At 51.1% G+C, this 17057-nt stretch overlaps 1 protein-coding gene across 1 annotated transcript in view; it reads left to right on the forward strand.

Moving 5' to 3' along the window:
• The window catches only part of CCDC88C (coiled-coil domain containing 88C), a 147368-nt gene that overhangs the window by 92628 nt on the left and 37683 nt on the right, over positions 1-17057 (forward strand). Inside the window, 5 exon segments of the mRNA XM_033191576.1 lie at positions 133-277; positions 3689-3873; positions 10463-10600; positions 12094-13164; positions 16302-16429. Of these exon segments, the coding sequence (XP_033047467.1) occupies positions 133-277; positions 3689-3873; positions 10463-10600; positions 12094-13164; positions 16302-16429 (1667 nt within the window).

Consider the following 17057-nt stretch of genomic DNA (forward strand, 5'->3'; position numbering starts at 1 on the left):
CAGCTCTGTTTATTTGGAAGTGAGCCAGTACATCTTCATCCACAGCACATGATGGTAGCTGCACAGGGGCTGAGGCTTGTCCAGAGGGCTTCCCAGCTGTGCAGCCTCACTTCTTGCCTCTTCTTACCCCAGGACCGGGACACAGATAAGAAACGAATTGAGGAGCTGTTGGAAGAAAACATGGTCCTTGAGATTGCACAGAAGCAGAGCATGAACGAATCTGCCCACCTTGGCTGGGAGCTGGAGCAGCTGTCCAAGAACGCAGACTTGTCAGACGGTAGGTAGTGCCTGGTGCCAAGGAGCCAGCCTGGCCGTGACCACCACTGCCTCCAGGGAGCTGAGCCCTGGGCTCTGGAGCTGCCATGTTAGCCCATCCATTAATCCCAGGCAAACACGATTTCCTTCAAGCGCCACTTGGAACTGTTTCATTACACTTCTCCCCAGGGAAGACACGAGGGGTCTGGCAGCCTTGATGTCAGGAAGCAAAACACAAATTAAGTGTTGCTAGGTTTCCCAGTTCCCATATGGACATTCCCAAGAGCTTTCAGATTATAGTGCACTGACACCCAGAGGCTCTCTTAGGCCATCTGTGGATGGCTGAAAGCCCTGGATGGCGGGAGTCATCACCAGTGGGCACGAATCCCTGCTATAAATGTACCCTGGGCGTTATTTCCTCCATTCATTTGCATAATTGGGCAAGATGGAGGCAGCCTGTTTTCTCTCTCCTGGGTGTGGGGATTGCTGAGTGGCTGTTGCCCCCGAGACCCAGTTTCTCAGTGCCTCTGCCGGGCCTCTCCCTTTCCCTCTTCCCTCCTGGACTTGCTCTGCTGCCCACTGCCCTGCGCGCCCGGAGAGGAGGTGTCGGTCATGGGAAGCGTGGGCGGGGCCGCACTCAGCCCCGCTGGCAGGAAGCCTCAGCCCCGGCAAACAATGAGCCAGTTCCTGCTTTTGAAAATAGCACACGCTCACCGTTCCGGTGCACGTGATAGTGCAAGTTCATAGTTACTTAGACTTTCCAGGGTGTGATGGGGCCTTTGGCTTGTTTAGGGGGTGGCTTTAAAATTTTTTGATAGACATCTAAGCATTCTGGAAAAGTTATTGGAAACAGGTGAATATTTTTTGTATTTGGGGGTTTCTATCAGTTCCGAACCTAAAATCAGTTTCACTGTGAATCAGTGTGAGACGTTCGCTATCTGTGCTTTGGTATCTGTGCGTAGCGCTGGGGCCTGAGGGCTGCACGAGGGGGATCCCCCCCAAAATCCCTCGCTTCTGGAAGTCCAAGTTGAGGGTGCCCCCTAGTGGAGCATAGAGGTGGTGCAAGCATCTTAGGATGGTCTCCCATCAACGAAGTATTTGTTAGAGACCATGGTGGCTGGTAGGGTGAGAAGGCCTCGCCGATTTACACTATTTTGTATAATGTGTGAGGTCCTTCAGGTTAATGCCATGATTTATTCTTAGTCTTGTCAACTCCTAGTGCCTAGCTAGGAGCTGACATCGTGCAAGCAAAGCCTGAGTGTGTGGGGTGGTGGCTTTGAGAGCCAGAAACACCTGGCATAAAGCCTTAGTTCCTCCACTACTAGTTTGCTAGGTGACCTAGGGCAAGTACTTAACCTTTTAAAACTTTAGTTTCCTTACCTGCAAAATGGGGGTAATGAACCTGCCTCACAGGATGGCTGTGACGATGAGTGAGAAGACAGCAGAGTATGAACCCCGACTCTGGCCCTTGGTGTGTTCCATAGAGGGCAGCTCTTCTTGTCTGTCTTACTAAGACATACCCAGTTACTCTGGTTGCTGGGGGTGCTGATGAGATTTGCACTAGTAAGGAAACACTGGGCCGGGCACAGTAGCTCATGCCTGTAATCCCAGCACCTTGGGAGATTAAGGCAGGCAGATCACTTGAGGTCAGGAGTTCGAGACCAGCCTGGCCAACATGGGGAAACCCCGCCTCTACTAAAACTACAAAAATTAGCCAGGCATGGTGGTGCATGCCTGTAATCCCAGCTACTCAGAAGACTGAGGCAGGAGAATCGCTTGAACCTGAGAGGTGGAGGTTGCAGTGAGCCAAGATCACACCACTGCACTCCAGCCTGGGCAAGAGAATGAGACTGTCTCAAAAAAAAAAAAAAGAAAGAAAGAAACACTGGCGTTTTAGTAGTAAACCGTTGTGTCATTTTAATAGTCTTCAAGGCACTGACTTTAATGGAAGAGGAAATGAAACATCAACTCCATTGTTTAACTCATAGAACCTTAAAAATTATTCTCTGTGGTCAGTTTGGGAAGGTGAAAAGGGATGGTGGTTATGGTTGCAGAAAAGTATGCTTGTACCTAATGCCGCAGATCTAAACACTTTAAAATGGCTGAAGTGGTACTTTTTAAATGTATTTTTCTATAATTTTAAAAATGGGTTCCCCCTGCCATGAATTCTGCAGAGGCACTGTCCGGATGACCACAGGTTTTGAAATAATGGAGTGTTGTTTGAGAGTCGGTGTCGAAGTTAGGTTAGTTTCATTTACAGCTTAGTTGGGCCAGAGTCCTCCAAGTGTCTTTGTATGTGGAGTGTGTGTGTGTGTTTATGTGTGTGTCAGCGCTGGGCTGGGGCCAGGGACACACCGTCCCCTCTACTGCTCGCCTGTTGTTGCTTTGGGTCTTTGGGGCGTTCTGGCCTGTTGGGTGGTCTGTGTCGTTATCCTTGGTAGAAGATGGAAACTCAGAGGGAAACGAGACGCTGTTCCGTCTTTATGATCACCGGGGGGATCTGAACACACACATTTCCAGATTTATGTGTTTGCCGTGCAAGTCATCACCCCCCGTGCCCACAGCCCCCGGGGTGAAGAGGTGGGGGGAGGAATACCTGTATTAGCAACAGTGTGGAAAGGACGTGGCACTCAGTTGGGTAAATGAGGGGTGGAAGAACCTGGCTCCCTTCTTAAGAGGGCTTTTGCATACCCTTTTTTCCCCTTCCCGAAACAGCCCCATGACTTACCTCAATTCGTGCACCTGGTTGTGGCAGGAAGGGCCAGGAACTCCCATTCCTGACTCGAGACTGTTCCCTTCTCCATTTGCATCTGAGCTGTTTAAAAGCAGAGTAGATAGTCTGCCTTTTACTATTTTTAGCTTATTTTTCATCTTATTTAGAATTTTGAAAGCAATTTGCATACACTATCACAGTTTTCTTCAACATAATTGTGAAGTCACAGAAAGAAATCTCTGCATAGCATCTCATCCAGGCTGAGAAGTGCCCAGCACATGTTCCAGTGGAGCTTTCTACCACCCGTGGCCGACGGGAGTGCTCATTTACGTGTTCCTGCCTGCTGAGCAGCCAAAGTATCCACTATGCTCTTGGGGGCATAGAATACATTGCCTATGTTCCATCTCTGTTAGCCTCTAAAATCCTTGATTGGACAGTTAGGTAGCAGCCTGATAGCCAAATGTTTCCCATAAGTGACACAGCCCTTGCATTGGCTCCTGGACTGTAACCTGCCACCTTTTTGAGCCCTGGATTGCTGCCCTGACAGACCCTAGCAAAGCCTAAAGAGGAACCCTCGGGCACTGGGAGTGGAGGGGCAGGAGGGAGGGTCCCTGGCCCCTTAGACCCTGGACTCGGGCTGATGACCATCTCAGAGCTTGGGGCAGAGAGTGGAAGTGGAGGCCCACAGAACGCTGGGCTCTGACTGGACTTTGTCTTCAGCCTCCAGGAAGTCGTTTGTGTTTGAGCTGAACGAATGTGCATCCAGCCGCATCCTGAAGCTGGAGAAGGAGAACCAGAGCCTCCAGAGCACCATCCAGGGGCTGCGGGACGCGTCCCTGGTGCTGGAGGAGAGCGGCCTCAAGTGCGGGGAGCTGGAGAAGGAAAACCACCAGCTCAGCAAGAAGGTATCTCAGCTTCCTTAGGTCAGCGGGGAGGCACAGAGCCCTCGGGCACCCTCCCACCCTCCCCAGTGCTTGTCTGGAGCACACAGACAAGGAGGCAGCCGGGTAGAGCATGCAGGTGTCAGGGAGTGGGCAGAATCCAAGCGCAGTCACCACTGATTATAATGGGAACGGGAGTGAGGACTGGGGAGAGCCAGAGAGAGTGGGGCCCTGTCCCTGCTCCGCTACCATTAGAGGATGACCTGGACATGTGACTTTCTTGTGCCTCGTTGTCTTCATCTGTGAAATGGGGCTGATGGGGTGCCTGCCTGTAAAAAGAAAACTCCCTTGTTCTCTTCTATGCCACTGCTCCCAGTATCTCACTGCCTCTACCAGGGGCGTGGGGTTTTCCCCGCATCAAGCAATTCTCAAGTTCTTGGGGGACAGCAGCTGGGTATCCTACAATTTGACTCAATTCTGACACTACAGACCCCGCAGCCTAAGGGCTCAGTCCCACCAGCCTGCCTCCCACTTCAGGTGCCAATCCAAGTTGGGATTGTCACCTGTGCTTCTAACCGGCTGGCTGTAGATCAGAGGTTCCCACCGCCCCCTTTGAGGGCTCCACTATTGCCTAGATGGCTTAGTAGTCCTTGTTTATTACGAAGTATACAGTGCATAGGCAGAACGGATACACAGGGCGGTGGGTGCGGGGAATGGTGCGACCCTACCCTGCCCTCTGTGGGTGCCCCTCCAGCACCTCCACATGTTCACCAGCCTGGACACTTTTTGACTTAGTCCTTTTGGGTTTTTATGGAGGTTTCATTATATAGGCATGGTTGATTACATCATTTGCCATTTGATTAGTTCAACCTCCAGGCCCTCTCTCCTCCCTGGAGGTAGGGGAGACCTGAAAGTTTCAACTCTAATAACATGGTTGGTTCCCTTGGCAACCAGCCCCCATCCTGAGGCTCTCCAGGAGCCCCCAGTCCTCATTTATCTTAGCATACAAGAAAGACACCTATCCCTTTGGAGATTCCAAGGATTTTCGAAACTTGTGCCAGGAAATTTAGCAACAACCAAACACACATTTCTTTCTTTCTTTCTTCCTTTTTTTTGCGGGGGGCAGGGGCTGAGTTTTGTTCTTGTTTCCCAGGCTGGAGTGCAATGGCATAATCTCGGCTCACTGCAACTCCGCTTGCCAGGTTCAGGCGATTCTCCTGCCTCAGCCTCCCGAGTAGCTGGGATTACAGGCACCCACCACCACACCCAGCTAATTTTGTATTTTCAGTAGAGACGAGGTTTTGCCATGTTGCCTAGGCTGGTCTCAAACTCCTGATCTCAGGTGACCCACCCGCCTCGGCCTCCCAAAGTGCTGGGATTACAGGTATGAGCCACTGTGCCTGGCCCCAAACACACATTTCTTATGCTGGGTGTTGTGGGTATTAGAGGAGATAGTGTGTGTGATGGATTCGGCACATAGCAAACGCTCAATAAAAAAAGAGCAGTGCACTGTTATAAACCTTGCAATAGGGACCTAGGGAGAAGAAGCAGTAAGGTACCAAATACCGAATGTTGAGTTGTTGACTACAGTGATAATGAACATCCTTGGGGCTGCAAAGCCTAGGTATGAATGTGTGAGACCACTGATGGAACACCTTAGGGTCTTGCTAGTGGTAAAACAAGCAGGTCAGTGCTTTCTCCCTCCTCTGGGTTTATGGGATGGGGAAGAAGAGATAGCCGAACTGTGTTCTCTTTTAATGACAGCTGTTAGATGTTCCTGGGATCACAGTAGAAGCCAGACATCTGGGCGAACAGATGAGGGTTTGCAAGCCAGTCTTGTTCTACAGTTAAGAGGATCCCTGTCACATGGCAGATTCCACCTCAGGTGCGGGAAGGGGCCATTGAGAGACTAGGGATTGCTGACAGGTCTTGCTCATTCCAGGTGAGAGAACCTCTCATCCACCTGCCTCACACTGTGGAGGTGTAGTGTGGGCTCTGAATGCACCAGCTGTCAGATTCCAGCCGAGGGAGGAGGCCAGAGTGTTCTTGCAGGCTGACTGCCATGCAGGACGGGCACATCCGGGTGTCTCCCAACCCACTGTGAGTCCTGGCAGTATCATCTACTGAGGCGTCACTGTGGCAGGAGACCTGGGTCCCCTGGCTCTGCAGGTTCTGTGTGTGTGTGTGTGTGTGTGTGTGTGTGTGTGTGTGTGTGTATTTTTTTTTTTTTTTTTTTTTTTTTGAAGCAGTCTCGCTCTGTTGCCCAGGCTGGAGTGCAGTGGTGCAGTCTCAGTTTCCTTGCTATCTCCACCTCCTGGGTTCAAGCGATTCTTCTGTCTCGGCCTCCCGAGTAGCTGGGATTACAGGCAGGTGCCACCATGCCCAACTAATTTTTGTGTTTTTAGTGGAGATGGAGTTTTGCCATGTAGGCCAGGCTGGTCTCCTGACCTCAGGTGATCTAGCTGCCTCGGCCTCCCAGTGTGAGCCACCACGCCCAGCCACTCTGCAGGTTCATGGTCTCTGAGGCTGGGAACAGGTCCCCCACTACTGGGAACTGGTCCCTTGAGTTCCCTCATGGGACCTCTCCTACGTGGCTGCTCACTCTTGTCCCTTTGAAGCTTTGTGTGCCTTGCAGCATTTTAGCTGCCAGGTGGTTTTTCCTCTCTTTATAGGACAACAGAAAACATCCTCATCTCATGCCACGTCTTCCAGTGCAGGGCAGCATGGGGAAAGTGACTCGGTTTTTTGAGACAGGATCTCACTCTGTCATCTAGGCAGGAGTGCGATGGTGTGACCATGGCCCACTGCAGCGTCAACCTCCAGAGCTCAAGTAATCCTCCCACATCAGCCTCCCGGGTGGCTGGGACCACAGGCACATACCACCATGCCCAGCTAATTTTTTTTTGAAACTGGGGTCTCTTTATGTTGCCCAGGCTGGTCTCAAACTCCTAGGTTCAAGCAGTCCTTCCGCATCAGCCTCCCAAAGTGCTAGGATCACAGGTGTGAGCCACCATGGCTGGCTCGGCGTTTTGGTTTCTTAGATTCATGTGGGCCTAGCACGGGAAATGTCTTCATACATGGCAGCCCAACCTTGGCCATGATAAAAAGAATTGGCCTTTAGAAGATGAGAACCTCCAGCTCTGCAGGTCCTCACGACGCTGCCCTGCAAAGCCTGCAGTATTATCTCACTGGCCTAGTGACTTTTTTTTTTTTTTTTTTTTAATTATACTTTAAGTTCTAGGGTACATGTGCATAACGTGCAGGTTTGTTACATATGTATACTTATGCCATGTTGGTGTGCTGCACCCATCAACTCGTCAGCACCCATCAATTCATCATTTATATCATGTATAACTCCCCAATGCAATCCCTCCCTCCTCCCCCCTCCCCATGATAGGCCCCAGTGTGTGATGTTCCCCTTCCCGAGTCCAAGTGATCTCAGTTCCCACCTATGAGTGAGAACATGCGGTGTTTGGTTTTCTGTTCTTGTGATAGTTTGCTAAGAATGATGGTTTCCAGCTGCATCCATGTCCCTACAAAGGACGCAAACTCATCCTTTTTTATGGCTGCATAGTATTCCATGATGTATATGTGCCACATTTTCTTAATCCAGTCTGTCACAGATGGACATTTGGGTTGATTCCAAGTCTTTGCTATTGTGAATAGTGCCGCAATAAACATACGTGTGCATGTGTCTTTGTAGTAGAATAATTGATAATCCTTTGGGTATATACCCAGTAGTGGGATGGCTGTGTCATATGGTACATTTAGTTCTAGATCCTTGAGGAATTGCCATACTGTTTTCCATAATGGTTGAACTAGTTTACAATCCCACCAACAGTGTAAAAGTGTTCCTATTTCTCCACATCCTCTCCAACACCTGTTGTTTCCTGACTTCTTAATGATTGCCATTCTAACTGGTGTGAGATGGTATCTCATTGTGGTTTTGATTTGCATCTCTCTGATGGCCAGTGATGATGAGCATTTTTTCATGTGTCTGTCGGCTGTATGAATGTCTTCTTTTGAGAAATGTCTGTTCATATCCTTTCCCCACTTTTTGATGGGGTTGTTTGTTTTTTTCTTGTATATTTGTTTGAGTTCTTTGTAGATTCTGGATATTAGCCCTTTGTCAGATGAGTAGGTTGCAAAAATGTTCTCCCATTCTGTAGGTTGCCTGTTCACTCTGATGGTAGTTTCTTTTGCTGTGCAAAAGCTCTTTAGTTTAATGAGATCCCATTTGTCAATTTTGGCTTTTGCTGCCGTTGCTTTTGGTGTTTTAGACATGAAGTCCTTGCCCATGCCTATGTCCTGAATGGTACTACCTAGATTTTCTTCTAGGGTTTTTATGGTATTAGGTCTAACATTTAAGTCTCTAATCCATCTTGAATTAATCTTCGTATAAGGGGTAAGGAAAGGATCCAGTTTCAGCTTTCTAGTGACATTTTGTGTCCCCTCCTGGCAGGTCACCAAGGTGGTGCTCAGGCATCTCTCCGCCCTGTCCTGTCTGCTGTGGCCCCTCCTCTGTACAAACAGGACCTGGTGGGAGCTCCGCCCACCCATCACGACTCCTTATGCTGGTCTCTCAGGCCCTACCCACTTCCTCCGTGGCCCGATGCCAGCCTTTCCTGCCATGGGCCTAGGGAGGCCCTGTCTTGGCACACACTCCCTGGTCGCGGGGGCACCGGAAGGGAGGGGCCGCCATTTGCAGGCAGAGCTGTCCTGTGTCTGAAGCGTGGAGCTCTTTCCTCTCTCTTGTCCTCGACCTGCCCTGAGCCTGGCTGGAATCTGGCCCAACCCTGCAGGGTGGTTCTGCCTTCACCCTCTGTCCACGTCTCACTCACTGTTTTATTGGCCCCAGTGCCCAGCCCAAAGCCTGACACGTAAGGGGAGCCCTCCAGCGTTTGACAGGTGAAACCTCCAGCACCAGCAGGAGGTGGGCTGTGCTTCAGGCCTGGCCGCCCTCAGCCAGCTCAGCTCATCCTGAATTTCCCTCTCCAACCTCAGCCATCCAGCTGGCATTTCCCAATCAGTAAGCAAGCCCATTGGCCCTGCTGAGTCCCACAGGGGGCCCTAGCGCCTACCTGGCTCTTCACCTCACCCCGAGTGTAACCCAGGCTGCACGCTTGCTGTGGTCTGGGACCTCTGGAAACCATAGTTCCCTGAAGTTAAAACATCTTTCCTTCTAACTCAGGGCACCTCCATGGGTCCTAGAGAAGCCCCCTCCTTCCTCTGTGTCTGTAGCTTTGTGTCGAAGTCATGAGAGTTCATTCTTTGACTCAAGAAGGAAAAAGAATCCTTATTTTTAGAGGAAGAGGGGCAGCCCTTTGGGGACCTGTCACGAGAGGCAGGAGCAGCTCATGTAAAGACGTGCAGCCTGGGGGCTGAGGGGCAGGGTCCTGGCACCCACAATTCCTGAGAAAACACGAGACCATCGCCCAAGTTGGGGGCTGCAGGGAGGACAGAAAACCCTCTGGAGGCCAGAAGGCCTGCAGCCAGCCCGTGTCTCAGCCCAGCAAGTTTGTCAGGGGCTTGGGCATTCTTTGGGGATGGACCCGGAGTATAGGACAAAGAACCACAGAATGAGAAAGATGAGGGGTCCAGCAGGGGTAGGTAGGACCCAGGAAATCACACCTTTAGACCAGAAGCAACAGCAATCAGAAATGCAAGGGTTGGCCAGGTGTGGTGGCTCACACCTGTAACCCCAGTACTTTGGGAGGCCAAGGTGGGCAGATCACCTGAAGTCAGGAGTTTGAGGCCAGCCTGGCCAACACGGTGAAACCCTGTCTCTACTAAAAATATAAAAATTAGCCAGGCGTGGTGGCGGGCTCTTGTAGTCCTAGTTACTCAGGAGGCTGAGGCAGGAAAATTGCTTGAATCTGGGAGGCAGAGGTTGCAGTGAGCCGAGATCATGCCATTGTACTCCAGCCTGGGCAAAACTGTCTCAAAAAAAAGCAAGGGTTGAGTCAGAATCTGCATTTCAGTAAGTTATCTGTGTGCTCATGTGCAACGAGGGGCATGAGGACCTCTGTTTAGGTAGTTCATGTTAAGGAGGGCTGGGCACAGGTGAGTTCTGGCATAAGAGCTTGATGTCAAGGAGATCACTGGGTGGCTGTCCAGGCCAGACAAAATGACAAAATGTGGCCTGGGCTGTGATGGAGATGGTGGAAGTGTGGAAGAGGTAGGAAGGACAGGGCTTGGTGACAAATTTACATGGAGGTGAAAGAGAAAGAGATAGAACAGAGGGCCACTTGAGCAGCCAGGTGACGTCACCGGCCAAGGCAGGGAGTCTCTGGGAGGACAGGGAGATGGGTGTATGTGAAGCCCCCGAGGGCATCCAGTGGTGGTGGTCCCAGGCAGTGGAGCACAGGGCAGCAAGGATAGGGCGGAGGGATACTGGGGAGATGGGGATGGGTTGCTGCCTGGTGACCTTACTGTCTTAAGAGTGACAGCTGTGGTGTGGGGAGGTTGCTACAGAATGATGCCAGGAGGTCTTCCCTTGAGAAAACACCCATTAGTGCATTTTGTGGGAGTGAGAGGTTTCCGTTTTGTTTTAAATCATGGTTCACTTCGTAGGACTGACGTCTACACTGGGCTGGGTCTTTTGGTTCTGCAGATTGAAAAGTTACAGACCCAGCTGGAGAGAGAAAAGCAGAGCAACCAAGATCTGGAGACCCTCAGTGAGGAGCTGATCAGAGAGAAGGAGCAACTGCAGAGTGACATGGAGACCCTGAAGGCTGACAAAGCCAGGCAGGTAGGTGCCTCTCCCAGAATCCCTGCCTGCAAGACGGAGAGCCAGGATTACCGCCATTCCTGGTACTGTATTGTGGACGCATGGATTATCTGTTACCTAACTTAGCCGCAGCTTAAATCAGCAATTCTCAGTTTCCCAACTGGCAGTGGGAAAAGGTGGGGTGAATTTTGCTTCCCAAGGGACATTTGGCAATGTCTCAAGACATTTTTGATTGTCGTGATCCCGGGGAGGAGAGGGGGTGTTGCTCCTGGCATAGAGTGGGTAGAGGCCAAGGATGCTGCTGCTACACATTCTTGAGCATGCAGGGCAAGGAACACGCCATCTGCAAATATTCGTGGTGCCCCAGCTGAGAATCCTGGCAAACCCGTGTGGTTTTATTTGCCTCACACTACAAGCAGCCCCAGGGCAGGCAGTCCAGGGCTGATATAGTGGCTCAGGGATGCCATCAGGAACAAGGCCTCTTGCCTACAGCTCTGCCAGCCTTAACAGTGGCTGCTGCACATCCCTAAGGTACAAGCAGAGAAAGGTGGAGGGCTTAGCGGCACAGGGAAACCCTCCCAAGGACGCTCCATAGACATCATGTTGGCCGGAACTGACGTGTGACTACCTCTGCCTGCAAAGAATGCCAGGGTACCAGGTATTTTAGTTTTTTGTTTTGTTTTGTTTAATTTAATAGTGATGGGATCTTGTTATGTTGTCCAGGCTGTTCTCAAACTCCTGGGCTCAAGTGATCCTCCCATCTTAGCTTCCCAAGGTGTTGGGATTACAGGCATGAGCCACCATCCCCGGCCCCAAGTATTTTAGCTTTTTGGCATCTGTAGTAGAGGAATAAAAAGCCCAGAGAAGATGGTTGGAATGGCACATGGTAAACAGACGGACAGGCCCCTGCCCAGATGTTGCTCACAGCCAGGAAGGCACACTTCCAGGTGACAGGCAAGATGATCTCAGGAGGGTGCTACTGAGAGAATAGGGTGCTGAGGGAGAGAAGACTGGGGTGCATGGCCACCTTAGAATCGTCATGCCAGGATGTTTTGGGGAGCTGGTCCCCAGTATGAGAAGGAACCAGTGAGGTTGATAGTCAGAGGAAAGTACTCCAGGCAGAGGGATCAGCATGTGCAAAGTGTTCATAGTTAGACGGGCTAGGAGTAGTGAGCGGGAGGTGGAGAGTGGTATAAGCAGAGGCTGCGGCGGTGGGCAGGGCCTGGCCACCAGAGACCAAGAGAAACCACTGGAACTTAAGTGAGGAAGAGAGATATAATTTACATTTTAAAATCATCCTGGCTGCTCTGAGTGTATTCTGACTTGAACCATCTAAGTGGTGGTGTCCGTGCCCACTCACCTGTGTCTGTCAGGCCTCTGGGGAACACACAGGCGTCTGAGCACAGGTAGGACACCGTTCAAGACCTTCTGTCTCCCATCCCCCAGTGTGAGTCCATGTCACTGAAATAGATTCCTGCAGCAGCCTGGGTTGTGCCTGTTGTGTTTTCCCACAGATCAAGGACCTTGAGCAGGAAAAGGACCACCTCAACCGAGCCGTGTGGTCGCTGCGGGAAAGGTCACAGGTCAGCAGCGAGGCCCGCATGAAAGACGTGGAGAAGGAGAACAAAGCTCTCCACCAGTCAGTGACAGAGGCCAATGGCAAGCTCAGCCAGTTGGAGTTTGAGAAGCGGCAGCTGCACAGGGACTTGGAGCAGGCCAAGGAGAAGGGGGAGCGGGCGGAGAAGCTGGAGAGGGAGCTGCAGCGACTCCAGGAGGAGAATGGGAGGCTGGCCAGGAAGGTGACCTCCCTGGAGACGGCCACTGAGAAAGTCGAGGCCCTGGAGCATGAGAGCCAGGGCCTGCAGCTGGAGAACCGGACACTGAGGAAGTCTCTGGACACCTTGCAGAACGTGTCCCTGCAACTTGAGGGCCTGGAACGTGACAACAAGCAGCTGGACGCAGAGAACCTAGAGCTGCGCAGGCTGGTGGAGACCATGCGCTTCACCAGTACCAAGCTGGCACAGATGGAGAGGGAGAACCAGCAGCTGGAGCGTGAGAAGGAGGAGCTGAGGAAGAACGTGGAGCTGCTCAAGGCGCTGGGCAAGAAGTCAGAGCGCCTGGAGCTCAGCTACCAGAGCGTGAGCGCCGAGAACCTCCGGCTGCAGCAGAGCCTGGAGAGCAGCAGCCGCAAGACGCAGACCCTGGAGAGTGAGCTGGGCGAGCTGGAGGCCGAGCGCCAGGCCCTGCGGCGGGACCTGGAGGCCCTCCGGCTGGCCAATGCACAGCTGGAGGGAGCTGAGAAGGACAGGAAGGCCCTGGAGCAGGAGGTGGCCCAGCTTGAGAAGGATAAGAAGCTGCTAGAGAAGGAGGCCAAGCGGCTGTGGCAGCAGGTGGAGCTCAAGGACGCGGTCTTGGACGATAGCACTGCCAAACTGTCCGCAGTCGAGAAGGAGAGCCGTGCGCTGGACAAGGAGCTGGCCCGCTGCAGGGACGCGGCCGGCAAGCTGAAGGAGCTGGAGAAGGACAACCGGGACCTCACCAAGCAAGTCACCGTGCATGCGAGGACACTGACGACTCTGAGGGAGGTGAGCGGATGCAGGCGGCCCCTGTAAAGGGGTTGGCAGGTGGCAGTCGTGGTGGTGGGTTCTGTGGTGCATGGTTTCGGGAGAGATGTAAGATTCTGTGTCCTCCTTAAATGCTTTATCTAATTCTAAACAGCAATCCCTAAAGGTCTAAGAACCCAATAAATACCACGTATTACAATCTTATGACCCAGAGGTTCGTTCCTCACAGTTGGGGTTGTTTTCATTTCATCATTTTCCCTCGTGTATACAGACACATGCTTAATATCACACTTACACACAGGTGAGCTGTTACGGTTTTTATTTATTATGTTGTGGGTTTTGTTATTATTTTAGATTTCAAAGCCACAATTTCCCAATGGCTGTAAGATATTTATTTATTTATTTATTTATTTTATTTATTTTGTTTTATTCCTTTATTATTATTATTTTTTTTTTTTTTTGAGACAGAGTCTCACTCTGTCGCCCAGGCTAGAGTGTTGCAGCGCAATCTCGGCTCACTACAACCTCTGTCTCCCGGATTCAAGCAATTCTCATGCCTCAGCCTCCCACGTAGCTAGGACTACAGATACACGCTACCACGTCTGGCTAATCTTTTTGTATTTTAAGTAGAGACAGGTTCTCACCATGTTGGCCTGGCTGGTCTCGAACATCTGACCTCAGGTGATCCACCCTCTTGGCCTCCCCAAGTGCTGGGATTACAGGCATGAGCCACTGCACGCGGCCCTTACTTATTTTTGAGACAGAGTCTCGCTTTGTCGCCCAGGCTGGAGTGCAGTGGTGCGATCTCAGCTCACTGCAGGCTCCACCTCCTGGGTTCAAGCGATTCTCCTGCCTCAGCCTCCTGAGACTGGGATTACAGACATGTACCACCACGCCTAGCTAATTTTTGTATTTTCAGTAGAGACGGGGTTTCGCCATATTGGCCAGGCTGGTCTTGAACTCTTGACCTCAGGGGATCCATCCGCCTCGGCCTCCCAAAGTGCTGGGATTACAGGCGTGGGCCACTGTACTCGGCCAAGATATTTAATCCTATAGGTTTACTGTAATTATTTTTTAGACGTTTAGATTGTTTTAGTGTTTTCCACTATTTTATTTTTATTTATTACTTTTTAAATTTTATTACTTTTTTTCCTAGAATCCTTTGCTGAAGTATTTTTTTAATTTGTTTTTAAAATTTTAGCACCTTTTTTCCTAGAATCCTATTTTCCACTATTTTAAATAATACTAGACATCCTTGTACACGTAGACCTTCATGAATCAAACTATTTTTTAGGGTATATTCTCAGAAATTGAATTACAGGGTCAAAGGGTGTGAACGTGTTAGTCTCTTGAGGGATATAAAATCCTCCAGAATTCCATATTGTCCTTACCCTGGTAAGTGTTGTGTGGGCCACCTGGGCATTTGTTTAGTATGCTGGGGTGAGTAGATGGCTGCTCTGGGAAATGGCTTCTGCAGCTGAATGGCCCAGCCCTGTTTAGTCTCACTCGTGTAGGGTCTAATGTGGGGGGCCTGCCCACATGGGAGAAGCCAGGCACTGGAGCGCTGCACTTAAGGCCCAGTTCAGACGCCTGGCTTCTGCCATCTTGAGGCTTGGGCACCCCCAGTGGAGTCCTCCTCTAGTTCCTCGGCATGTGGTGGGTAGAGGAGGAAGAGAGAGAGTGAGGAAGATCACGCTGCATGGGCAGACTCAGCAGCACAGCCACACCCAACCACAGGGTACCACATGCCACACAAGAGAAGGAAATTGGTTTGGTGAACACTGAGCAGTCTCCACAGTGGAAAAAGATGACTGACCATCCGTGCAGGCAATTCCGTGTGCTGTGAGGGAGAGATCCAAAATATGAATGCAGACAGAGCCCCAGCTGGTTAGCGTAGGTTTAGGCTGCGCTACAGTAGCCAACCCCAGCATCTCTGCAGCTCATCACAGCCAAGGCTTACCTCTTGCTCACCAGAGTCCAGGGGAGCCTCCAGGGAGTCTGTCCTGCTTGACCCAGCAGTCCAGGCTGTTTTGATCTCATGGTTCTGCCGTCTCAACACCAGGCTTGGGCAGTTGCCCTGGCAGGTGAAAGGGCAGCTGAAGGTCACACATAGGCTCTTCTGTGTTCCAGCCAGGAGGTGACCCACGTCACTTCCACCTACAGCCCCTTTGCCAGAGCTGGTGACCTGGCTTCAGCTGATACAGGGTGGCTGGGAAATTTGGGGGAGCAGGTGGTAAGCATCACCGTCTCTGTCACACTGCCCTTCAGGTTTGAGGATTTGGTAGGAGGGTTAAGCATGCATGTGAATGACTGTGACACCGGGCAGAAAACGGTCACTACCTAGAGAGCTACAAAGAGGTGCTGACATAAACTGGGGTGGAGGAAGTGAACCACCGACGTGCATTCAACACCCACGTTTTGAAAAGTAGACCGAGGCCGGGTGCGGTGGCTCACGCCTGTAATCCCAGCACTTTGGAAGACCAAGGTAGAAAGATTGCTTGAGGCCAGGAGTTCAAGACCAACCTGGAAATATAGCAAAACCCTATCTCTGCAAAAAATGTAAAAATTAGCCAGGTGTGGTGGTGCACTCCTGTAATTCCAGCTACTGAGGAGGCTGAGGTGGGAGGATCGCTTGAGCCAGGAGTTCAAGGCTGCAGTGAGCTGTGATCACACCGCTGTACTCCAGCCTAGGCAACAGAGCAAGATGCTGTCTCTAAAAAATGAAAAGTAAACCACATCCAGGGTTTAAAATAAAATATTTCCCGTCTTTACACATTTTATGTTTCAAAGTGTCTACAAGGGGCATTTAATTACTTGTTTCTGTGTTGAAAAGGCAGCTGTATTACCAGATATCAAACGTACTACTAAAGGTCAACATAAGTGGCATTTCAAATACATGACTTAGAGAAGTGGCATATTAGATCCATCCTTGACATATTGCCACCTAGTCTGGTGGTTTTCAGCACCAGGAAGACTGGACAAGTGCATTCATTGGCTTTTCTCGGGAAGAGCATCCCTGGGGTTCAGAGTCCCCTCACTCCACACGGAGGCAGCCGTGGTCTGGGAGGACAGTTGCTCACACCCGGGCAGGGCTGGCACCTGGCCTCCCTGCATGTTTTGCTGAGCTCCTGTCCCATGCTCTCTCCCCATCATTGCAGGACCTGGTGCTGGAGAAGCTGAAGAGCCAGCAGCTCAGCAGTGAGCTGGACAAGCTGAGCCAGGAACTGGACAAGGTCGGCCTCAACAGGGAGCTGCTGCTGCAGGAGGACGACAGCGGCAGTGACACGTGAGGGCCTCCTCTCCCTCTCCCCATTGTGGGAGCACTTCCTCCGCTGTTCAGTCTGCAGGCTCCTCACCCTCCCCTGGGACCGCCATGAATTCTCTACTGCCAAGGACTCTGATCTCACGCAGTTCCTTGAGCCCAAAGTTCCTTGGTCATTTCTGTTCCAGCTCTTGTTCCTTGAGGTTCTCAGATAGGTGTGGAAAGAGATTTTGTCTGATGAAAAAGCTTATTAATTTTTTTTTTTTGAGACAGGGTCTGACTCTGTCACCCAGGTAGGAGTGTAGCGTTATGACCTCGGCTTACCTCCATGTCCACCTCCCAGGTTCAAGCGATCCTCCAGCCCTAGCTGGAGACCACTACCCAGCTGGGACCACCGGCGTGCACCACCACACCTGGCTAATCTTTGTATTTTTCGTAGAGAGGGGGTTTTGCCATTTTGGCCAGGCTGGTCTCGAACTCCTGAGCTCAAAGCGATCCGCCCACCTCAGCCTCCCAAAATGCTGGGATTACAGGTGTGAGCCACTGCTCCCAGCCACGCTTCTTAATGTTTTTTAAAAAGTAGACTATTAGAGTTTTTCCCTGCAATGCTTGCTTAAGTGATCTTGGGACTTTTTGTTGTTGTTGTTATTGT

Source organism: Trachypithecus francoisi, unplaced genomic scaffold (genome assembly GCF_009764315.1).
Source record: "Trachypithecus francoisi isolate TF-2019V2 unplaced genomic scaffold, Tfra_2.0 Lachesis_group3, whole genome shotgun sequence".
Taxonomy (NCBI): Eukaryota; Metazoa; Chordata; class Mammalia; order Primates; family Cercopithecidae; genus Trachypithecus; species Trachypithecus francoisi.